Raw genomic sequence first — 26,428 nt, 5'->3', positions numbered from 1 at the left:
AATATTTTTCGAGGAGGACACTCCCCCACAACCCTCGGGGCAAGGGTTTTAAGCTATGCCCTGGGGGCATAAAAGGACGATGTTGGTACAATGTATTATTTATTGTTTTTTTTCCTTTAGAGCAGGGCACTTCGTATCGAAGAAGTTGTTATAGAAGTTGGCCAAGGGTTATAAGTTATGCCCTGGGGGCATATAAGGTTTTAATTGAAATCTTTGTCGTAGAAACTTGAAAAAGGAGTCATTCGATTGAAAATTCAAAGGGCTAGTGCCCTCTATAGTAGTCGAAAGTGATTTGAGGGCAACTAACCCCCCTCTCACACCCACCTTTTCCCCAAATACATCCAATCAAAATTTTGAGATAGCCATTTTGTTTCACGCAGTTTAAAGTTCAGGAAATTATACCTTTGAGCAGGACACTCCCCCACAGTCTACAGGGCAAGGGTTATAAGTTATGCCCTGAGAGTATATGAGTTTTTATTGAAATCTTTGTCTTAGAAAATTGAAAAAGAGATCTTTCGATTTGAAATTCAACGGTCACTGCTTCTTATTGTTCTTGCAAGTTGTTGAAGGACAGTTAGCGACCCTCTTACGCCCCCCGTCTTCCCAAATTCATCAACTAAAAATTTTTCGACATCAATTTTGGCCAACGTAGTTTAAAGTTTAGGAAATTAGGTCTTTAAGGATGACACCCCCCCCCACAACCCTCAGGGCCAGGATTGTAATTTATGCCCTGGGGGCATGTAAGGTTTTTATAGAAAGCGATGTTGTAAAAACATCAAAAAAGGCTCATTCAATTGGAAGTTGAAAGGGCTAGTGCCCTTTTAATAGTCGAAAGTGATTGAAGGGTAACTAACCCCCCTCACACACCCACCATTTCCCCAAACACATCCAATCAAAATGTTGAGATATACATTTTGTTCAAGGCAGTCGAAAGTTCTAGAAACTAGGTCTTTTAGGATGATAGCCACCTCAGAGCCCTCAGTGCAAGGATTTTAAGTTATTCCCTCGGGGCATATAAGGTTTATATAGAAAGTTCTTGTAGAAATTTCAAAAAGGGCTCATTTGTTTGGAAATCGAAATTACCCTTTTTAATAGTCGAAAGTGCGTGGAGAGTAATAGACCCCCCTATGCCTTCCCAAGGCCAGAACATAATTTGCACTTTACTGAAAAAAATACACATGAATGTGCATTGTAAGTTTAATATACATATACTGATATTTAATAATCAAAATGATAATATTATTTGATTTATTAAAGTTATAAAAGTAAAAACATTTATATTTTTGTCAGTAATGTACAAATTATGATCTGGCCTTAGGAAGGCATAGGGATTTCGAGCCCAGCTTATGTTAATATCAGCTCATTTATAGTTTTAGTCTGTTATTTATTGTAATTTCGTTTCATTTTGGATTTTATTTACTCATCGATGCTGATTTGCGGTAGTTTCACGCTTCGTAGATTATTTGATTTTATTTTTGCTCATTTTTTGTTTAATGGAGTTCTTTACTTTTTTCTTTGAAAAACTTATTTTGTGGAAAAGTTTTTTTAATTAATAGCCCTAAAAAGCGGGATAGAACCATATTTTTCGTACAGCTTACTGTTTGAAATACGGTCAGTCAGATGGTTACCCAAAACAATCCGTAGACTATTCCTCTGGAAACATCTAATAAATCCTCCTCGTCTTTCGGGGCAGCCAGGTTTCAGAACAATATCTGACCCCAGTCATCACTATAGCTTCCAATATTCTAATCTTGGTTTACAGGCTTATCTTTCTTTCCTACCATACTTTTTTCAATCGTAAAAAAAACCCTGTGCCTTCTCTATTCTACTTTTAACCCCTTGAATGCATCCGCCATCATTGCTAATAATAATACATATCTAAGTGAAGCTAACCACTTGATCGATCCTTTTGTTACACAATATCACCTCTTTACCTTCATTTACTCCCACCCAGTCTCTGCAACTTAGGTTTCTTAACATTAAGTTCAAGCTTAGTCTTGCACTCTGAGCTCTCAAGACCTCTATAATACCATTCATTTTGCTAACATTTTCATCTAGGACACTTAAATCATCAGTTTAATCTAAGTCTAGGAGAGTTTTACTTTCCCGTTTGATTCCATGCTCTCCCATAGCTTTTGCCATGTTCCATAGGACGAAGTCCATAAAAAAGATCCATATAATTGGCGATAAACGAAATATTGTTAACTCCTGATTCAATACCAAACGAGCTACTAACCTCATTTCCTACCTTAACAGCAACAATATTATTCTCGTACATAGCACTAATCACTTTAATGTATTTATCTGGTACACCATACAAGGCTAGGACCTTCGCTAAAGCTATTTTATTTGCTGAATCGAACGTTTGTCCATAATCTATAAAGCTAAAGAGTAAAGGTCTGATGACTGAAGCATTTCCCAATTATTAATCTATGAGAAGAAACTTGGGCGACACATCCTTCTCCCTTAATATCATCACACCAAGTAATTTGCTTCCGACAGGAATCAGGCTAATGCCTCTGTAATTACCACACACACTTCACCTTTCTTATAGAGGGGTTTAGTTAAAGTTTTCCTAAAATCGCTAGGTAATTTCCCTTTTATGCCGTCTGGCTACATCATCTAGATCTTCAGCAATTTTATCCATGACCTCCATTTCCCATCTCTGTTATTCATACTTGGCTTTCTCTACTTTCCTTGCATCCCTCTTACTCCCATATGATCTGTTACTCAAATGCTTCTTTTACAGGTCCCTCCTCTTCACTACTAAACTTAAAGCATTTCCACTAATATTCGCAGCTGTGTTTCTAACATTCCCCCCTAAGATACCATCTGCTACTTTATAAACTACTTCACTAAAATTATCCCGTCCATCTTTTACATTGTCCAATTTTAACTTCTTTAGTTTAGTATTCAACTGTTCCTGGAAAGTTTCGCTCAAATTCTCATCCTGGAATCTACTAACGTTACAATCTCCCGGAAGGCAGTTACCCTTCCTATATTTCAGCTTCAAATTAGCCTAAGACACAACTAGATAGTGATTATTTGTATCACACGACCGTGGTCACTAGTGGTTTATCTGTGGCGGGTTACAGGTTCTACGACATCTGCTCCTACCAGTATTTTTTACTAATACTGTTAGTAAGACTGCTATAAGTTTACTAGCTGTGGGGAGTAAGTCCTACAGTATTTGGCCCACGGTGTCACAGGCCCATGGTTGTTATTACTAGGTCGCTGGAGGAGGGATATTGAAAACTTCCATGTACTAACTAGGTAAAACACTCTAGATAAACTGCACCATTAGTGGTTATTTCTATACCCGCTTAGCTCTCTGTAATTATCACACCACTACAAATCCTCACCATGATCCGGCTCTAGCAACCACTGCTCCTATTCTACAAATTGGGTCACACTATCCCAAAACTATACCTTCCCTCGTCAAAGATTTCTCAAATAATACATACAAGATCACCTTGCACTCTCTCTCTCTCTCTCTCTCTGAACTCTACCTAGGTAAAAATGATAAAATTGTGATCTATGAAGTGTCCTTTATTTTGAAGTCTTGTTTTCAGAACTCAATTAAAAGACTACTTCAGAACTCAATTAAAACAAGACTTCAAAATAAAGGGCACTTCACAGATCACTTCTTGCGTGGAGGCGCAAAGTTCTGACCAACAGCGACTAAGTCGTATGAATGGCCCTCTGAATTGAGACACAAAATTTTACCTTCGGCTTTTCAAGCTAATTTTGTTTCCTGAATAAGTTACCACCAGCCTGTATTTTTCAGGGGCTTGCTACTTAACGGATTCTTGAAGGACGTCTCGTAATTTCTTAAATAAGAAAAATATTAAAAGGGCAAACGATAATAAATGAATAGCTAGAACCAGAGTTGAGGTAATGAATTTACAGAGGAAGTTATATTAAGATTCTGAAAGGACACTTACCCGATAATTAGGGTCAAGGGCTCCAACACCTTCCTCATAAGATAAATGGCAAGCACCACACCACATTGGTCAGAACGTCAAGGTAAAAACACAGAACACAAACTTTAGGCCCCAACACTGGTCTTAACTTTTAACATCAATAATAACACTCCTATATATTCTAGTATCTTATATCGATCCTGCCAGTCTTCTGTTTACTATCAGATAGTCAATAAGGTTGGCCGTCTTACCATCATGTGAGTACCATGTTACTTATGAGCAATTCTACGACCAAATACTGTATTTGTTGTAACTATATTGTTATACCTACAAAATTGCAGCAGTCTATAATCTCACTATTTTCTTTTCCTACACCAAATTTACCTAGGCTAGGATACCATCTATTCCTATTACTACCAACCTGGGCATTAAAATTCCCTAATAAAAATATAATATTTCTACTTGTGATCCTGTCTATTTGTACTGTACCTGTAATGTCTCCATCAGACAGTTCTACAGGGACATATACTACTATAACTGATACCCTGAACTTTTTAGTCATAAAATGAGCGATTAGTATTCTATTATTAATACCTTGCCAGCCCAAACAGGACTTCGTAGTTTTCTTATTCATCCTGAGCCCTACTCCCTGCCTATGCACCCCATCCTTCCTGCCTGAGTAAGCAAATTCTATGTAATCTAATTTCATGTTTCCTACCCCAGGGATATGGGTTTCTGAATCTCCTAACCACTTCAGTTCAAAACATCCGAATTCGTCAGTCAAACTGTTATTATAATAGTTGTTTTTCTAAATTGTGACATTCCAAGTTGCAATTTAAATGCAATCTTCTAAGCTCCCAGAAATCAGGAAGAGGCGGAGAGAGTAGCTTGATAATACCTTCCCATGGTGTATTTCAGACCCTGGATTTGTTCCTGAAAGTTTCCTTCACCTAACTCAGCTACTTTCAAAGAACGCCTAACTCAGCTACTTAGTCTCAATCAGTCATATTTTTCATTAGTTTAAACTTATTTGCACTATTTTTCATCGATCATGTAATAGTTATGACTAGGTTAGTAAGCAAAATACAGAAAATTAAACAAAATCAACACAAATTATTGTATTGCCGTTTTTTGGTAAAAGAGGTTGCTATACCTGCGGGCCAATAGCAAAAAAAAGACACAGCATGTGCAAAAAAAGCAGCTAAGATTTATATCTAAATGTTTAACATTAATTTTCTGATATTGCTAGGCATCCATGTTTTTTTTTTCTCAAAGACAAATACAAGTTTCCCCTTTATCAATTCCTCGGATCCTTTGGACTAACATTCAAACATAATTTCCAAAACAGGAGGACTCTTAAAGGCACTGGCACGTTTTAATACATTTAACAATTTTATCTTCGTTTCTTGTGAAAAAAAAAATGAAATGAAAACTGTACAGTATGAAGCAAGCAAAGAGGATCATCCTGGCTTTGAACCTTGTTTCCATAATGTTTGGATTCGATTCTACTTTATAGCTTCTATTCCTCTATTTGTTGTTTTTATATATATTTTTCAGTTGTTTTTATTCTTGTATTTATAACTATTTTTGTTTTCCTCTATTCGCGTTATTCCCAATTCTAAAATTAGGTGCTTGATCCTGGCATCTACACGGGATTTTAATTTAAGGAGGGACCCAAAATTTTGAAGGGACGGGGTGAGCAAAACTTCAAAAGTTATGGTCATAGGCTAACGATGTGGAAAATACAAGGCATCTTTAGAAATCATAAGATTCTGGGGGTGAAGACCCAAAGCCCCCTCCCCCCGCCCAGTGTACGCGCTTGGTTTGACGAAAAAAAAATTGCTTTTGCAGAACTTATTTATCAGGGATTCAACAAGTCACCATTTCCGATATTCAAGATGTAAATGGTCCATTTTAAGTGACTTTTTTTGAAAATAAGGAATGAACATTCTCTAAAATCCACAGGAAATTGATTTTAAATAATTAGGATCTATTAATCGTGAATTTCAAACAGCTAAAATAAGAGGAAAATCAACTTACAACCATATACTCTTCCATCCCCAGTGAGGGCATTGACTGATAAATTTGTCCTGATGTATCCAGGACTAACAACAGTGACTTTAACATTATAGTCAGCAACTTCTGCACGAAGAGTATCGAAGAAACCTTCCAACGCATGCTTAGAAGCAGAATACGCTGACCTAAAGAATATCAAGTTTAATTAGAGACCAAAGTTATGAACAGTGAAAAGAAGAATACATTTCGCTAGAGATACGGCAGTCTCCTCCAGTGTTTTCCAGCATAGAAATTTTGCGTTTACATTGTTCATACAACAGCTCAGACGCTTAGAACTACTTTTCTTTCTTAGAACTACATTTATTTATTGTTGTTTTTCCCCATCCACTTCGTACCCAGTTGAAACTTTCAAGGAATGTTGAGGAGGATACTGAAGTAAATCAAAAGACGTTTTCAGAAACGGTAGGGCCAACTTTCAAGGAAGGCTGAGTTTGACGCTGAATAAAATCAAAGACGCTACCTATATCCAGGTTGTGAAAAGGACGTATGGGAAATATCTCAGGAATGGCTAAGGATATTAGCTTGAAACTTTCAAGGCATGTTGAAGGGAAATAATTAAATAAATCGAAAAACACTAGTTGTGTGCAGGTTGTCTAGTTAAAATTTTTAGAGAATGTTTAGGGGGTGCTGAACTAAATTAAAATAGACTATGCACGTCCTGGTTGCAAAAGGACGTATCTGAAATAGTTCAGGCACTGCTAAGGGAATCAAGTTGAAACTTTCAAGGGATGTTGAACGAAATCAAAAGACACGGTGCGCAACCAGGACGTCAATGTCCAAACATATCTAGGAATGGCTAAATGTATCAAGTTGAAACTTACAGGGAATGTTAAGGGCACGTTGAAATAAACCCAAACACTATGCTTGTCCAGGTCGTCAAAAAGGCGTGTTTAAAATATCTCAGTTACAGCTAAGAGTATATAATAACAGCTTAAGGGCCGCAGTTGAGGCTTTGAGGGATTACTGGACGTGGAGATCAAATAGATTTTAAATCCTCACTTGGCAGGATCAAGAAGAGGTTATCAAGAACATTAAATGCTTGAAGAAAAATGTAGTTGTACTGATTATTTGTGCAACACGACCATTTTTTATATTGATAAATCAAAAAAACTTTTTGCACAAAATAAGTTTTTCAAAAAAAAGTAAAGAACTCGATTAAGCCACAAATAAACAAAAATAGAATCAAATAATCTACCAAGCATACAACTACCATAAATCAGTATCAATAAATAAATGAAACCCAAAACAAACAGAAATTAAAATAAGTCAAACTAAAAACGAGCAGAAATTAATCTGAGTAGGGTTCTAAACCCTATACTTTCTAAAAGCCAGATTAGAATTTGTACTTTACTGAAAAAAAAAAAATTCAAATGAATTTACTGAAAAAAAAATGCGCATTGTCAGTTTAATATACATATGCTGATATTTATTCCTTAAAATCTTAATTAATTTTTGTTTTCTTAAAGATACAAGTGAAAACATTTAAAAGAACTTTAAAAAAAAGGGGGGGGGGTTATCATCCTCAAAGACCAAATTTCCAGAATTCTCAACTACATTGAACAAAATAGATATCTAAAAATTTTGACTGGATGTGTTTGGGAAAATGGTGGGCGAGAGAGGGGTTAGTTGCCCTTCAATCACTTTTGACTATTAAAAAGGGCACTAGCCCTTTCAATTTCTAATCGAATGAGCCCTTTTTGAATATTCTACAACATCGCTATCTATAAAAACCTTATATGCCCTCAGGGCATACCTTACAACCCTTGCTCTGAGGGCTCTGAGGAGGTCATCATCCTCAAAGACCTAATTTCGAAAACTTTAACTACATTAAACAAAATGGCTATATAAAAATTTTGATTGGATGTGTTTGGGGAAAAGGTGAGCTTGAGAGGGGGGGGGGGGGGTTAGTTGTCTACCAATCACTTTGGACTATTAAAAAGGGCACTAGCCCTTTGAATTGGCCCTTTCAAGTTTCTACGACAAGAATTTCAATAAAAACCTTACATGCCCCCAGGGCATAACTTACAACCCTTACCATGAGGGCTGTGGGGGAGTGTCATCCTCAAAGATATAATTTACGGACCTTTCAACTACTTTGAACAAAATGGCTATCTCAAAATTTTCATTGGATGTGTTTGGATAAATGGTGGGCGTGGAGAGGTGTTAGTTGCCTTCCAATCACTTTCAAGTATTAAAAAGGGCACTAGCCACTTTAATTTCCAATCAAATGAGCCCTTTTTGAAGTTTCCACGACAATACTTTCAATAAAAACCATATATGCCTCCAAGGCATAACTTACAACCCTTGCCCGAAGGGCGATGGGGGGGGGGTGTCATCCTCAGAGACCTAGTTTCCAGAACTTTCAACTACGTTGAAAAAATGGCTATCTCAAAATTTTGATTGGATGTGTTTGGGGAAAAGGTGGACGTGAGAGGGGGTTTGTTGCCCTCCAATAATTTTCGACTATTAAGAAGGGCACTAGCCCTTTGAATTAGCCCTTTCAAGTTTCTACGACAAAAATTTCAATAAAAACCTTACATGCCCCCAGGGCATAACTTACAACCCCTGCCCTGAGGGATGTGGGGGGGAGTGCCATCCTCAAAGATATAATTTACGGACCTTTCAACTACTTTGAACAAAGTGGCTATCTCAAAATTTTGATTGGATGTGTTGGGATAAATGGTGGGCGTGGAGAGATGTTAGTTGCCTTCCAATCACTTTCGAGCATTAAAAATGGCACTAGCTATTTCAATCTCCATTCGAATGAGCCCTTTTTTGAAGTTTTTACAACATTACTATCATTACAACATACAACATTACTAGGGTATAACTTAAAACCCTTGCCCTGAGTGCTCTGAGGGGGTTATCATCCTCCCTCAAATACCTAATTTCCAAAACTTTTAACTACGTTGAACAAAATGGCTTTCTAAAAAATTTTATTGGATGTGTATGAGGATAAGGTGGGCGTGAGAGGGGGCTTAGTTGCCCTCCAATCACTTTCGACTATTAAAAAGGGCACTAGCCCTTTCAATTTCAAATCGAATGAGCATTTTTTTAAGTTTCTACGACAACACTTTCTATAAACACCTTATATGCCCCCAGGGACAACCCTTGCCTTGAGGGCTGTGGGGGAGTGTCCTTCTCAAAAACATAATTTCTATCTGGAAATCAAATACGCTGAATAAAATGGCTATCTCAAAATTTTGATTGGACGTGTTTGGGAAAATGGTGGGCGTGGAAGGGGTTTTAGTTGCCATCCAAGCACTTTCGACTATTGAAAAGGGCACAAGCCACTCCAATTTCCAATTGAATGATCCCTTCTTGAAGTTTTTTCGGAAGCTCCTTAGAAACAAACTTACCTGGTCTAAAACCAAAAAATAATACATTGTACCAACATCATTTTTAAACTGAGCACTGCGATTGTGTTACCTCTGATATGCTAGAACATTGCGGCCATGCAGACACCTCCATTACAGTTTAGAACCAAGGGAACCTAAGTCGGAAACAAATCTGGTGGCTTTGATTCTTGACGTCCTATTTTTATTTTTTAGACAATAATTCAGAACTGTTTTTAATCAATTATTCCAAAATCTATTTATCTAAAAAAAAACCAGCAGTTTAAACAGAATAAAACGCAATAAAATGGTTATAATGAAATCATTTATCAATATTCATTTACATTTAAATTTGTAACATGAAGGGGGTAAGGATGGCTCCAGCCCTGCAAAATACCAAGACATTATTCAGATTTTAAAACTATTTATCAGAACAATATTCCTTCTACTCATCCATCCAAAGTTCTATAGTACACTATCATCAAGTTTGTTGCAAATTTTTTTCCTAAACATAAATGACAACCCGAAATCTTAATTCTTATGCAGAAGAACCGAAAAAAAAACTTTACAGATATTCCTTTTATTAACCAATCAAAAAACATTGTCAATTAAAACCGAACAGAAATCCATTTAAAAAAAACTTGGCCCTTAGAAAAAGCTATGTCATAATTTGCTCCGCTGCTTGAGAAAGGGCCTCTTTTATTTTAGTGTTTGATTTTAAGGTTTGTCATTTAATACTGTCCCTTATTTTTTTATTCTTAATTCTGCACTGAGGACGCACGAGCAAAGGTCTCGACCGAAATATTTGCATTGTTCTTTCTTTATCCACTGCTGTCGTTCCCTTCTCTCTATTGTTGTTACGTGTTCTCGTTTTGCATCGGTTAATTATACAAAATGTACAACTTGGCATAAAAAATCCCCTGGCCCTTCCCCTCAATTGCTGACACGCAACTATTCACCACTGTAGATAATTTTACGAAGCCTCAAATAAAGTAGCTACTGGCTTTGTAGAAATACCCCACCATATGGCATTATGGCCTCTTAAACTGAGAAGCAGAACTTGTAGCTTTTCGATAATTCCTAATCGATTAGATATGTCTTAATTTTCATTTGATAGCATTTAGCCTTCTTAAGACAAAAATTTTCGAAAATTTCCTAAACGAGCCCTTTCCTAATATCCTAGGATTATTGTTTTGGTACTACCATCCCTCGGGAAAAAAAACAACAAAAAAAGACACGGATTTTTGTAGTTTAAAAATTCACATTTTCATTGACAGAGGCTTGAAGCATGTTTTGACGTTCTTAATCTGAGAGTCTAAGATTACTTCCTTTTTTGATATTTTCTCCCTTTTTTTTATAAATTAGACAAAGTTTTCTCAGGTTCATCGCGTTTCGTATAATTTCAAAACTAATAAATTTCATATATGTAGAATCACCGTTTGATACGAATTGTTATCCAAATCCATAACTATCAGCACGAGTCACATTTTACTTAAAATTTGATAACAACATCGGAGTTTGATGTTAGATATCTAAGTTTAACTATCAGTCACTTTTTTCGCATTTTAAGCGCCTCTGTGATTGACTTGCGTGTTCTATTCTATATTTATCTTCACTTTGGACTCAGCACGACTGGGCAGAGGTCTCAGCTCATACAAACTAATCCTCAAATGGTGCCATCGTGTCAGTTTTTAATCTAGTGCAACCAGTCCGAAATTCCAGTTTTCATGAACACAGAATAAATATTGTCTAGATATTGTCTAGTATGCATACGATATAGTAAACGATCAAATTCAAATTTAAGTTCATTTGTCACATTATTAATTTAAGCAAACCCGCAGGTACGATCAATTCTAATGTGGATAAAGCCTAATATCTCCAATTATTTCTCTTTAACAAGCACGTTTCGTAATTTTGAAATTTGGACTTTTAACATGAATGGCTTTTTTTAATCATTTGCTCTTTTTTGGGCTTTTTTTCCAGATGCTCAGCTCATTTTTATGATACAGACAGTTTTCACTTTATATACTTGTTAGGTGCCCGTAACACCAAGCCAATCAGTGCGGTTACAAAACGGTAGCTGACGTAAATATTTCTCCGTGAAGTAATTTTTCAGTGAGGGTTTACTGGGTTTCTGACTGCCACAAGAAAGGGTGCCATTTTTTTCTTTGCAGTCGAGGCAGTGAGTTGAAACTTTCATGTAAAGATTCTCGGGAGGGGGAGAGAAAGGGGGTAAAGGGAAATTTGTGCACGGCAAAATTGCGCAAAATATATTTTCTTTGGTAGTGACATGAGAGTACAGGCTACTTTTTTTTTCTTTTTTATGTCGTCTGAGAGGCTCAATGGGTAGTAAGGATATATAATAGAACAAATAACAGGACAAAATATATATAGTGTGTCAAGATATCGTAGTCAACGTTTACAGGGTATCGAGAAAATTATTAAATTAGAATACACCCCGAAACCGACCTTTATTACCCCCTGTCAAGTGTATTTTTGTCCCAAAATAATTGGTTTCTTAAACACAAGTTTTTTATTTTATTACAGCAAGATGCAGGACAACTTCAGTAACAGGATAATATAAAAAAAAACCTGACAAATCATATTAGCATTACACAAATATTCATACAAAAATTTTTAAACTAGAGATTTTGCAAATATATACTAGATTCGGAAGACCCTGCGCAGAGATAGGAAACATTTCTCTTGGAGATGTACGTCCTAAGCTTCAGACTAGTGATTTATTTTTCTCCTTAATAATGATAACAAAATGTAAACACAAAAATAGTCTGTTCCCACAAATTCTTATATTAGCTCGATATTTTTGAGAAAAAGTTATTCCAGAGAAATATTTGAAAAGAATAAGCGGTTTGCTTCATTTTCGTTGACAGCTTCATTTCGTTTGCTTTTATGTAAATACTGAAATCCAAAACATCCTCATTTCCTTCTTCTTGTTAAAATCGTCATTGTTTTACATAAGGAGGTATATTATTATAATAAGGAGGTCTATTATTATCGACTTTTTAATGAAAATGCCCGTTTCCAATTCGACTGCTAACTGCAGGTTAAATTAATTAAAACCTTCTATGACTAGATTGGAAGAAAGCACTACGTGTTGTTTTCGTTAGTTGTCTATCTTTAGCTTATTATTTTCAGTTTAAAAATTGAGTTTGTTAAGTATTAATATATTTCAGGTTTCACATCCTCGTCCCTCCTTAAACCAAGTTTTTTCTGTTGCAACAGCTTCACACTGACACTCCTCTTGCTATAATTTAGACTATGTAGGCTGCATAGTCATGTCTAGTTGTATGTATTCATACGTTTTATTAGCTATTAAGTCATTAGCTAATGTTATTAGACATGTTATTAGTCGTTTAGTTTTGTCATTAGTGTTACTGTAGTCAAAGAGGGGTAGGTGATCTCTTCTCTATTCGAAGTTTGATTTTGATCATAGGGAGACTAGTATATATAATAATATAGCTTGAAAGATCAGAATATTTTGTAAATTCTAGGTGAAGTAAAATTTGTTGGCTTTGGTTTGCTATCTCAGTGCAATTTCTTTATGTTGTCTCTTGGAATATTATAAAACATAGGGAATATTCGGAACTCCATTACTCTTACATTCTATTTCCCACCTGAAGAGATTTGGTATACCAATGGAGGGTTCCAACTTTGTTTTAAAATTTTTATTTTTTTATGGATTAAAAGCTGAACTACGAGTGCTCCACCTGAGAGTTTGTCAACCCAATGGTTGACAGCCAACTATTATTATTTGCAAGTTGACTATCGGACTAAAAAAAAAATTGTCTCCCAATTGTGGACTTGAAGAAACATCTTTTGACTCTCTTTTTCCAAGTGATTCAGATAATGTAATCGATGTGATTTGGTTTGCCAACTGGATTTTTAAAGTCCGTATGCTGCATTTCTGTTCAACCTTCTCTTGAATATGGGTGTCCAGGTCTGACGGAGGATCAAACAGCCTTGAGATAGTACGAAAAATAGCTGTAAAAAGTATTGTTTTACACAACTATTTAACATACAATAATGCACTGTAACAACTCAACTTGAATTTCCTAGATAGATGTAGACATGAGTTGACACATCGAACGGACTTAAATTGTTTGAACTCTCCAAACCATCGTGGTTTATTACTCGACCTTGAGAGCTTCGGTCCCTACTGAAGGACCATATACTAGACTCGGGCAAGTCAAAAAGGACTGTCCACAATTCATGATTCAGCCAGCTTCTAGTACCAAAAGAAATCATAAATTATTTATCCCTTATTTTACTCGGCGCTTTAATGATAATGCTATAGGAAGTATTTGACGTTCGATGTACGAGTATTTTATTCATTTGTGTGATATTTGCCTATGAATGTTACAGTTTTGATTGTATATACGACATGCCTACACTAGCGTTTACTATTATAGTTGATAAAGCATCTTTTCTTTATTAATAGTCAGAAAAATTATTAGTTGATATATAGCCAAAAACTGCATAAGAATTTGTTTTAGCAAATGCCTTCATAAAGTGCTCGGTCCTGCATACCTTCTTGTTCTTAAATGATGGAAGCAGTGCAATCTTCGTTTTTGCTTACGCTCTAAGCGCAAGCAGCAGAACTGCCTTTAGTTCTTGCAGTTCAATAGACATTGGTAATTCATATGTGAAGACACACATTTTCAATTAAAACATGCGGTCTTAGGCAATTTCTTTTAGTCGTGTCCTTGAGGCCTCGCTCAAGAGAAGAAGATCCATAGAATGCTTCTATTAAAATTCCAGAGCCCTGAGTCCAAAAGTTCCCCAAAAAAGTAAAAAAAAAGTCAAGAGCCCAAAAGTGCCCCCAGGGAACAGTAGTGATTTAATTTTTGATATAGCATTTGCTGGTAATCCAATTTTCTATGTTTTTAAGGGTATTTCCCCCCTTAGCTTCGAACAATACCAAAAATACACCACAATAGCTAACAGTTATAATATCCATAACGCTTACAACTCCTTACAGTTAAATTTATTTTACAGCTAGACCTCAATATTATTCTAGCCTAAATACGTATATGGAAAACTTGCCTAAAAGGAATTCCCAACTTCCCTTGAACAGAGCTAATAACAACAATATGTCCATTTCCCTGTTCAACCATTGCAGATAAAAGACACTTTGTAAGCGCCGTATGACCAATATAGTTTACAATCATTAGTTTTAAATCAATCTCCAAATTCGTGGTCATTGCTTCACCTCTGTAACTTATCCCTGAAAGAAATAAATGAATATACCAATAGGATTGCAAGAAGCCCAAAGGAGTAAATAAAATAAATACATGAATTTTTAAAACTCTTTAGACTGCTCACTTTTCGGACTGCACTCAAACGCCACACTACCTATGACGACTTAGGTCTAAGCTTCCCTTAGGTCTAGCTTCGAGAGACAATACGAAATCTGGAAATGAGGCTATCTCTCGTACCAGATAATGTCCATCACTATAACAGACTCATGATGTTAATTGCTCAAAATGAGTGTGAGACTTGGACCCGGAATAAGACAAACAAGCGTAACCTTTTCATATTGGAGATTCGATGCAGCCACTGTATCTCAAAGATAAATTACACCGGTTATGTGACAAACAAGGATGTACAAAGACCTTTAAAATCCCAAGATCCTAGATATAACCGAACGAGGAAAATCGTAATGACTTGGGAAAGTAAAAAGAGTGGCGACCAGTCGTTACCTTTTTTTTATTACAGGCTTCACGGCTCCATCACAAACGATGATTTGCCGCTAGTCCTGGTAGTTACCTCATTTTCTAACACTGAGGTACTTGTTATACCTTCTCTTGAACGCGTCAAGGGAAGGATTTTTTCGGGATTACCTCCGCCGGGATTACCTATAACTAAAACAAAAAGGAATGATAGACGGACGATGACCACAAGGAAGAACATGAAAGAGGTGGTTGAAAACTTGGACCACCAACAGATTCTTCAGTTACCTAAAATAAAATCGTAATATCGAGCTCTGATTCGAATTTTTTCAAAAGTACAGGCCCGAATAAGTAGTACTACATTAAAAATACAAATTCTTCTTAAATCCAATTAAAAGCATTATGACGGATTTTATTCATTTCCTACTATTATCATTGGTTTTCTTGAAGTTTAAAGGACCACCCATATTGAGAAACAAGGGGTATAAATGGGCAGTCTGAAAAGTTCCAGATCTAGCGAGGATACACGATATTTCCTTTTATTTTTCTACACATAATAGCAATGTAAGTCCAGACACTTCTCCCAGCGATAATCCGCTGAGAGAAGTGTTTACGAAAATGTAATAGTTTATAAGATGATAACCTCTTCATTTGACAAAAATCTCTGTCCTTGAGGGACAATTATAGACTGGAGAACAAAAGTAACCGCCTGAGAATAGATCTGATAAGTAAGAAGGATGGTCAAGAAGTCCCAACCATAATTATTGACTTTTCACCATGCTAACCGACGAGCTCTGAGTTGGCGCAAGTCTTGGTGAACCATAATTTCTTTTTCCTCAATTACGATGCTCCGATGTCGATATTTATAAAATCATTTGATTCCATCCATATTCTAAACGATTCACCATCACTTTCCCGGCCGAAAAAAATAGTTTTGCTGTCTTGGAGGCCCAAGTTGGGGCCAAATTGTAAAATATAACTTTCGGAAGGTGCATTTTTGAATTTCCTTATTGAAACTGTCCTGTTCTATAGCGTGGGACTTAAAATTCATATTTCATCTTCTTCCTTATAATTTTAGGACATTTTTTTTAACAGAATCGCGGTTGGTAATTTTACTTATTGCTACCTAACCTCAAGTGAAGAAACACTTTGAGGCGTTTAAAAGATTAAAAATGGCAGTTGCAAACAAAAGCTGCTTCAATTACTGTTATTAGTTCACAATTAGTGTTATTAGTTTTTCAATTCGTTGTCAATTAGTGCTATGTCTGAGCCACAACATGGTCACAAGACAATGTCCTAATATCAATATAAGACATAAGATTGAGTTGATGAGACATCAACACAAGAGTAATAAGCAATGTCAGCATAAGACAATGTTGAAAAGAAACGATCAATATTTATGAATTATACACAGGTTGTTCCCTTAGCTTTATTTATTTGTTCATTCATCATAGGCAACGCAAAAGCGCGTCCTAAGTGAAGAACGATGTTGGCATAATGTATTTTTTTTTTCTCTTTCTTTGTATCTTCTGACCAAGGCACATCGAATAGAAGGAGTTGTAGAAACTTCAAAAGGGGCTCATCCGAAAGGAAGCTGAGTGTTCTACTGCCCTTTTTAAGAGTCAAAATTGATCGGAGGGGAACTAGCCCCCCCCCCACGTCTTCTTTTTCCCCAAATGCATCCAAAAGAAATTTTGAGATAGGCATTTTATTCGAAATAGTACAAAGATCATATAACAAAGTCTTTGGAGTTAAAACAAACTCCCAGAGTCTGGGGTCGAGGGGTTGTAAATTATGCTCCGGGGCATATATGGTTTTATGGAAGGCGTGGTCGTATAAACGTTAGAGGAGGCTCATTTAATTGGAAATTGAAAGTTCTAGTTCCCTTTTAATAGTCACAAGTGATAGAGGATAATTAGCTCCCCCCCCCCACAAAACCCTCTTTTCCTGGAATGCATCTGATAGAAATTGTAAGATAGCCATTTGTTAAAAATGGTCCAAAGAACATATAACAATACCTCAAGGCTGATAAATCCTCCGGAACCAAGGGACAAGGGTTGTAAGCTATGCCCTGGGGGCAAAGGTTTTTATGAAATGGGTGGTCGTATAAACTTCGTATAGGGCTCAATTGATTATAAAACTGAGTCATAATGTCCTTTTTGAGACTCAAAAGTGACTGGAAGACCCCCCTCCCTATGCCCATCCTTTCCATAAACACATCCAATCAAAATTTTGAGGCAGCTATTTTGTTCAACATTGTTAAAAGGTCAAGCAACTATGCTTTTGGTGATGTCAAATCCCCTACAGCCATCAGGACAAGGGCTGTAAGAAGGCAACTCGTTCATTGTTTATATATGGTATACGTTATTGAGAAAGGTGGGCCTTTAATTTTCATGTTTGACCTTTACTTTCCAAATTGACGAACGGCATTCAGGTGAGTCTTTCAGAAAATGTTGCGGGGAATGTTGAACTAAATCAATACAGGTTATGCACATACGGGTCGTCAAAAGGGCATAACTCAGGAATGACTATGTATATTAATTTAGAACTTTCAGGGAATGATAAGCGAGATAATCAATTGACCAAAAAGCCAATACTTGCACGTTACTACTACTACTAGAACTACTACCACTGCTACCACAGCTACTACTACTACTACCACTAAGACTACTGCATCCGTAGTGTGTACTACTAAGGCTGAGGATATTGAAATAAACTTCTGGGGAAACGTTGAGGGGAAAGTTGAACTATATCGAAACATACTATGTGCGTACAGATTGAGGAGATTACAGAGCAGGAAATTACGAAAATTGTTTCGTCTTTACAGAATTCTTCGGCAGGTTTTGACCAAATTTCTGCTAAAATAATCGAAGATATCCTTCCATCGACTATCATCCCACTTTACTATTTGATTAGCCAGTCATTTTAACTAGAAGTATTTCCTCAACGTCTTAAACTGGCACGTGTGACAGCTCTCCTTAACGGAGGTGATCGTAAGGACCCTGGAAATTACAGGCCAATCTCTCTTCTGTCGGTGTTCTCTAAGATATTTGGAAGGCCAATGCTCAAAGATCTGGTGAGTGTTTTTTAAGTAAAAAAAAAAAATATTCTATCAGCATCAGTTTGGGTTTCGCGCAAAGTATTCTACTTATACGACAGTCTCTAGATTTACAGTCTCTAAATTAGACGGCAGAGGGGGCGGCGTTCGGTCGACTTCAAATTAGTTTTGCGGCAATTCTTTATTGCGTCAAACGCTAAGTCGGAGCTTTTTCTTCTCGTGCGGTTTAGTATTTCGATTTGCCTGATTAGAAATCAAGCAGGGCGTGCATTATCCCCGAATTTTCGGGTATTTTCCCAAAAATCTATGCGTCGCCCCGAAACAAAATTTGGTTCCCCGAATCCCCGAAATTCACGCAATCACGGTGCCACCCCTAGCGATTTATCACCAGTGACTTTCCCTGCCAAATATTACTTTGCATTCCATAATTCTTCACTACTTTCTTGTTCATTAATTTTCATCTCTTTTGTTACTTTGCATAAAAACCAGACAGATGCAATATGCAATTGCAAATATTGTAATATACACAGTTCTTCATGTGTTGACAAAAAAAGAATCGTCTTTATGAAATGAGTTTAAGTCATTTCGAATGCAGTTTCCTAATCGCTATTTCTTACATCATTCGTAGTCAAGAATTTTATTTTCAAGTTGAACAGAATTATAGAACGCATTCAGTATTATACAGTTTCAGCCTTAAGTTGGATTTTGAAATTGATAGCCGACAGATTGTTTCTACAGCTGAATTGTAAGTTTGCAGATTTTTTTTTTGCTGTTTTTAGATAAGATTTTCTTAATGTTTAATAATTAACTGCTGAACCCTGATATAAAATCAAATTTTACTTCTGAAATATTTTTACCCCCCCCCCCCCAAAAAAAAACCTTCTGTTGATAAAAAATTTGGATATAGACAAAGCTATGTACAAGGTTGGGGAATTAAAGTTTGACCCGGAAGTTACCCCAAAAATATGCTTCATAAATAAATTGTAAATTATTTCATATAGGGGGGGGGGGATAGGAGGCTATCATTTTTAAACGATAATACCTCATTTTTTTATTGAAAGCAGGGATGCCAAAAAGATAATTATTTTTTTTTCATTTAAAGTGGAGACAGAAAAAAATTATATCAAATTGTCTGGGAAACCATTGAAATATTTTGATAGACCCAGAGCCCTCCATTGGAACTAGTTCAATCTCTTGGGTATTTTAAAATTGCTCATAGGCTGCAGACCTAATTTGGTTTGTGTGTGTGCTCCCTTTTAAATATATTACTTGGATCTTATTGAATGCCCCGGAGAATCTATGACTCAGTTTTCCAATAATTTGATGTATATATGAATAATTTCTACATTTCTGTTTTTGTCTTTGTACCACTTTACTCATACCCTCAATTTTTTTTCAAGGAACACTAAGCTGTTTAACGTTATTTTGCGTGTTTGTTTGAACCATATAGTGACCTAGTTAATTATTAAGTAAATTATTTTTCAAACGAAAGCTGAGACGGTATCCTATCAAGGCGGTATCCAGAGGGGGGGGGTAGGGAGGTATTACATTCAAATGATAATATCTCGATTTTTTTTTATTGAAAGCAGGGGATCCCAAAAAGTTAATTTTTTTCAATTTAAAGCAGAACGGGTTTACTTTGAAAACATTCATTCATAAATACCAGGCAGATTCACACTAAAACGAATTGGAGTGACGAAAGCGATAGTGACATTCCTACCTAACGTTGCATTCGAGTGACAATGGCGCCCTTGGTCCGATGCCCAAGTTAAAATAAAAGGCCTGGTCATAATACAAACTTTCAATTTTGGAGGTTCAAGGAGCAGTCTTTGACAGTCTTAAGACATCAGGGTATTAAATGTTGTAACGTTCTTAAGTATCTACAGTGGTTTAAAAAATTTGATCACCCCACAAATTATTACCAAAAATATGCACAAATATAACAAATGTAACATTTGGAATATTATAACACTCTTTTCAAATCTTTGATGAAAAGCAAAAAAGGCTAAATACCCCTAATTACGCTTAAAAGCTATTTAAAAAAAAACTCTTTGGAGATTTCCATGGAAATGACCATAGCAGAAGCTTTGAGCCTGGGTGGGGATCAAAGAGGAGTCTTTGAGTATTTTGACCACATGTGACTTATTGTTGCGACTTTCTTAAATTTGGTAATTTTTGTGAGCATTTGGAAATCAAAGCTTAAACTCAATAACTGATACTAAGTGTCCTAACATTTTGCTTGGATTAAAAGTGGCGAACTAGGATGAAAATCCCAACATCTTCCTGGAGCTACTTCAGTCTGCATATTATTTCATTTAAAACGGATGAGCTTTTCATTTTTTACCTAAGAAAATAGCTGGCACTTCATTTTTCTTCATACCGAATAAACCATTAAGTGTTTTTTGTTTCAATGTAGGTGAAATGTTCTCATGTGAAGTGTTCATCATATATTTTTCAATTTGATAAATTTACTCCTTTTAGATGCAGTTTATAAATTTGACTGATATTAGGTGTTTATCTGTTTATAATTTGGAATGAATCTTCGAAAGAAAAAATGAATAATATCCAAAAAAGCAGCCAAAACCAATAAAAAAGCAGCAGTTTAGCCTTAGCCTACATGACATTTATTCTATAAAGAAGCCAAAAAAACTTTAAAATGCATTTTTTTTTTAATTGTTTTAAAAAACCAGTTTTTAATACATTAAGGCTTTTTTTGATACAAAAACATAAAAAAAAAAAAAAAAAAAAAACAATCAATATCAAAGCAGCCCATTTCAACAGTTTTATAGGTGACAAAACAGATATAGGCAAAGGGCATTATGAAAAAATTAAGCTTCTAAGTTCAAAGTTATATTCAAAGTTTTTACCCAGATAACTGACGAATTTTGTGATACGGTATTTGAAGTTTTGTATGCAGTAATGCTCGATGAAAAAAACTACTAATTTTGATAATTATTTATTTTAAGAATACATAGCTAATAGATACTTCAACTACTCGTATTATGCAAGGGTTCTGAAACGTCGAAGCCATTTCGTTTCTATCAGATTTCTACTTCTCTTGATGAATAACGAAGGAGACCAGTTTCCAGCCAGCGACTTGTGAATTTTTGAACTCATGAATAGGCTCGAATCTGTTGTAAATTTAAGCTTTGATTTGAGAAAGACTAATGAAAACATTAATGTTTGCGGTCAGCATTGATCGCGCCGGTGGCGCGCCGCCGACATCTTACGGGCGGCGCGGCGCGGCGCGCTATTTTCGGCCCCGCCGCCGCCGGTCATCCCTCATCGGCGCGGCGCCGGGGTCTAATACTAATACTACTAGTGTGACTACTATTACTACTATGTCTAAATGTATGAAGGTGAAATTTTCAGGGAATATTTAGGGGAAGGTGAATTGAATCACAACACAACGTCTGTATGCAAGCTGTCAAAAGGCCATATCAGCAATATCTTAGGAATAGTTTTGTGTGTGAAGCTGAAACTTACAAGACTTATTGTGGGGGGTGTTGAATCAACCGAAAGACAATATTTGCATCCTAACGCTACTGCTTCTATTCATACTACTACTACTGCTACTATTATTATTACTGCTACTAAAGCTAAGGCTACTACTATTAATTCTACTGCTACTACTACTAAGACCTGTGCTACTACTACTGCTACTAAAGCTAAGGGTATTAAGGCGAAAATTTTGGGCAATATCGAAATTGTACGTATCGGATGCTTCAGGAACGGTTGATAGTATTAAGTTGAAACTTTCACCGTGTATTGAAGGGGATGTTGTTGAACAAAACCAAAGGTGATATCTGCATACTGCTACTACTGCTATTACACAAGCTAAGGGTATTAAGGTGAAGCCTTCAAGGAATATTTAGGCGAGTGTTGAACTAAATCAAAACGAACTATGAGCATGTAGATTGTCAAAAGGGTGACAAAGCAAGATTTCAAGAACATATTAATTTATTAAGTTAGACCTTTCACGGTAATTTGTGGTGGATTTTGAACTAGCCAGAAGACACTATGTGTATGCTTTTAATACCACTTCTACGGCTACTGTACCTAATGACACTAAAGGTATTAAGGTGAAACTTTTATGGAGCCTGTAGGGGGAGTTTTAATTAAACAAAAGGCTATATGAATTCAGGTTTTCAAAAGGGCATATAAGCAATATCATAGGCAATGCTGCTCTATCATAGCTAGTAAATAGCTAGTAAATCATTGAAACTTTTAAAAGAGCTGATTAAGTAGGAAATTAAAAGCTTAAATACCCTTTTTAACAGTCAAAAGTGATTGGAGGGCAAGTAGCCCTCCTGCTAAGCCAGTCTTTTCAGCCAATCAAATTTTGAGACTGTCTTTTTGTTTTGCATGATTGAACAGTCCAGTAACTATGTCACTAGGAATATCATATGTGAACCCATACAGTTATGCAATTTGTCCATTATGATTTAAAACTAAATAATGTTTTAAAACTAAATCAAAAGGCACTGTGTGTAAGCTGGTTGCCAATAAGTAATCTCAGCAATATCCCAAGAACGACTGAAGGTAAATACATTAAGATAATAATTTAACTAAATCAAAAGAGTGTAAGTGTATCCAGGTTGTCAAAGAGCAGAGATAGAATTTTCTTAGGCTGGTATTAAGTTTTATTTTTCAGGTCAACTAGAGGAGGTATATAAGTAAATTAAACAGTACTATTTGTGTCAAGATTTTCAAAAGGATGTATGTTCTTAAAAAGTTCTGAAAAGTTTCTTCAATTTATAAATAGCAAGCCAAACTATGGATTCTTACAGACAAAACCGAAAAGATATAAAGTATTATTTTCTTTTTCTCGTGAAAAAGACTATTTCAATAAAAAACGAATAGAAAGGATTTTAAAGAACATTTTCCAAACAATAAGTTTTGAAAGAAAAGTAAAGAACTCCATTTAACCAAAAATCAAAAAAATAAAATCAAATAATCTACAAAGAGCAAAACTACCCCAAATCACAATAAATAAATTAACCACAATAAATAAATGAAACCCAAAACGAAAAGAAATTACAATAAATGACCAAGTTAAACTTAAAATAAGCAAAAACTAACATGAGTAGAGCTGACAACCCCCATGCCTTCTCAAGACTAGAACATAATTTGCAATTTACAGAAAAAAATACAAATGAATGTGCATTGTCAGTTTAATATACATATGCTAATTCTTATTACTTAAAGTCTTCTTTAAAGTGTAGACTATGTTCTGATCTTGAGAATGCTTGGGGGTTGTCAGCCCTAATCATGTTAATTTCTGCTTGGTTTGAAATGGACTGGGTTATTTATTGTGTTTTCTGTTCGTTTCGGGTTTCATTCATCTATTGATGGTGATTTGTGTTAGTTTTAAGATTGGTAGATTATTTAATTTTATTTCAGCTCATTTTTGGTTTAATGGAGTTCTTTACTTTTCTTTGAAAAACTTATTTTATGGAAAAAGATTTCTAAATTAATTTCCCTAAAAATCGAGGAGTACATAAAATACATTTATGAAATTACAAAAATACTTCCAACAAATAGAATAAAGCAAATCTTTATAATAGGCTAAAACAATAACTGAAAAAATACGTCAAAAAGGCAAATAATTAATATCTCGAACATTTTTTTTAAATCAGGAAATAGGGAAAAGTTTATGCACAGAGAGAATATTTTCAGACATACACTAAAGTTATCTATCTTAATCTTAGCTCATTCCAACATCTGCTTGATTTTAAATCCTAAGACCAATTCCGTATTACTAAAGCAAATTGGAAAAGATAAAAAGATATAAAAATAACAATATTTAAAATAGCAAATGTATGAAAAATCGCAAATGTTCAAATTTTTAAAAGAAGGGAAGTACAGACAGATAGCGGGAAGGTACTCCCTTAAAAAGAGAGCCTAAAATATAACGACGATAATTACGATGAGGCAGTATAATTGATCTGAAGACCTTTAAAATTTTTTCTTGAACATTTGAAATTTGCGTCAACTTTCAATCTCGAGCTGAACCACAATAAAGCAACCCCAGACAAACAGCACTATCAAAACTGGAAACGGAATACTATTGTCACAAATTAATTTAGCTCGTTATTAACCATTACAGGAAAATCTTGACATTTTATAACACTAATAGAAAGGCCTCTATCCTTAAGCTTGCTAGAAAATGCATTACAGTTCTTAATTGACTTCCTTTAGAAAGACTCATTATAAAATATCATCACCATATGCAGTAAAACCCACTTCCCGAACGTCATACTTGTAGTATAGAATTTTAAAAGCGTAAATGCATGAAATTTGTTCAAGACTTTAGGATCAACGCCAATTTGTTCTCCACTATTGCCTACTAGTACTATGTTTCTGTATCTTTTATCAGATTTATCTTGCATAGAGGGAAACTGCTGTTCAAATCTTCTGTTTCTTTTAACTTAAAAAAAAATGTTTAAATCTTTACTCTGATCAATCAATAATAGATTTTATGCTTGAAGGTTGAACACTGTTTCACTTCAAAATTACGAATTGATACATAATTGGCCTTGTAGTTGTGGTCTTGTAGCCTTGTAGTGGCCTTGTAATTGGCCTTGTAGTTGTGTGCAAGCTCAATTTTATCCAAAAGCGCTACTATAACCTGGTTGGACATTAGACCTTGGATTTATGGTGAAGAAATTAAAAGATTTAAATCATATTCACAAAATTCAATGTTAGAAAGCCTCCTGATACATTTCTGTTCTCCGTATTTATTTTGTACAGTTTCATGAAGCAATATATATCTCTAATGATGAAGATTATACACAATCGGCTCGGGATGAAACAGAAATGAAAAACATATTCTCGAATATTTGAAAAGTAACATAGATACTAATATTTTGTCAAAAATTGTAGATGTCATGCAAAATTACCAGCGACTTAAATTAAATACAAAACTAAAACAAATCAAACAGTTCGTGGTAACGAACTGTAAGTAAGGAGCGACCCGGCTCAATGGTAACCGAAACTCTAAAAAACGGAATTTTGATACCAATAGATACATCAAAAGAATCAGATTTTAATTTTGATTTCAAATATATAAATTCCATTAAGTTTCTTCTTACCAATCAAAAGTTAAGCGCCTGAGAAAAATTGACTGATTTTCGAAAAAAGGGGGAAAGACCCCTCAAAAATTATAGAACCTTAAAGAAAAACCAACCATCATATTCAGCGTATCAGAGACTCCTACTGTAGTGGTCTCAATCTCCTATCTACAAAAATGTGGAATTTTCCATTTATTGCCAGAAGAATGATCACAGAGGCGTGTTTATTTGTTTATTTGTTTTATTTTTCTTTTCCCCAGGGATGATCGTATCGACCCAGTTGTCCTAGAATATCTTAGGAGTGATAATTGGTGCGGAGATTAAAGTTTCTAGTGCTCTTTTTAAGTGACCAAAAAAAATGGAGGGCAACTACGCCACCTCCCACGCTCATTTTTTTCCCAGTCACCCGATCAAAATTTTGAGATAGCCATTTTGTTCAGCATGGTAGAAAATATTATAATTATGTCTTTTAGGATAACTTAATCCCTCGAAGCCCCCAGGGAGAGGGCTGAAAGTTATGAACTTTACCCTATGTTAACATATAGTATTGGTTATTGGGAAGTATACAGACGTTTTCAGGGGGAATTTTTTCTGGTAGTGGGGGGTGGGGGTGGGTCGGGGGGTATATAGAAGGATCTTTTCATGAAGGAAGGTGTCCTGGGGGAAGGGACATTGCTATGAAGGGGGCGCCGGATTTTCCAGCATTATTTAAAAAAAAGATCAGAAATTAATTATAAAAAAAAACAAGTTTTCCAACTGAAAATAAGGAGTAACATCAAAACTTAAAACGAACAGAAAATATTACGTGTATGATTGGGTTAACCCCCTAGTCAATACTTGACTTGACTTTATTTAACAAAAACATATACATAAATTGTGTACAAAGGAGAAGAGAGGAATCTCGTAATGTCTCCTTTATCAAACAATAGGGGGAAAAAATTACACTTCCCGCTAACATAGCTTCAGAAAGAAAAGAAAATTTGATAAGAACATAACAAGATTTAAAATAAATTTAAAGAAGAAATGAGAAAAAAAAAAAAAAAAAAAAAAAAAAAAAAAAAAAACATACATAACTTAACTATCGACTCACGGAGATAGGGATTGGATTTACTTAACAATTTATAAATAAATCAATAATACAATCAATCCCCGCTACTGTAGGCTGAAAGGACCATCTTTTTCAATTTCTTTTTTTATATATGTATAGTGATGGTGATTCACTTACTAATTCAAATAACTTATATTTATTCGCAATATGAGGAAGTTGATATCT

General features: G+C 35.3%; 1 protein-coding gene across 1 annotated transcript in view; it reads right to left on the bottom strand.

The window, feature by feature from the left end:
• The window catches only part of LOC148954454 (dehydrogenase/reductase SDR family protein 7-like), a 46,046-nt gene that overhangs the window by 6,682 nt on the left and 12,936 nt on the right, over positions 1-26,428 (bottom strand). The window contains exons 3-4 of the mRNA XM_089086534.1: positions 14,399-14,579; positions 5,964-6,124 (exon numbers count right to left, since the gene is read on the bottom strand). Of these exons, the coding sequence (XP_088942660.1) occupies positions 5,964-6,124; positions 14,399-14,579 (342 nt within the window). The remainder of the gene's footprint in view (positions 1-5,963; positions 6,125-14,398; positions 14,580-26,428) is intronic.

Source organism: Artemia sp. Qi Xiang Cuo, chromosome 3 (genome assembly GCF_049724085.1).
Source record: "Artemia sp. Qi Xiang Cuo chromosome 3, ASM4972408v1, whole genome shotgun sequence".
Taxonomy (NCBI): Eukaryota; Metazoa; Arthropoda; class Branchiopoda; order Anostraca; family Artemiidae; genus Artemia; species Artemia sp. Qi Xiang Cuo.
The sequence above is the reverse complement of the archived record's forward strand: the minus strand, read 5'-3'. Positions and strand labels throughout refer to the sequence as shown.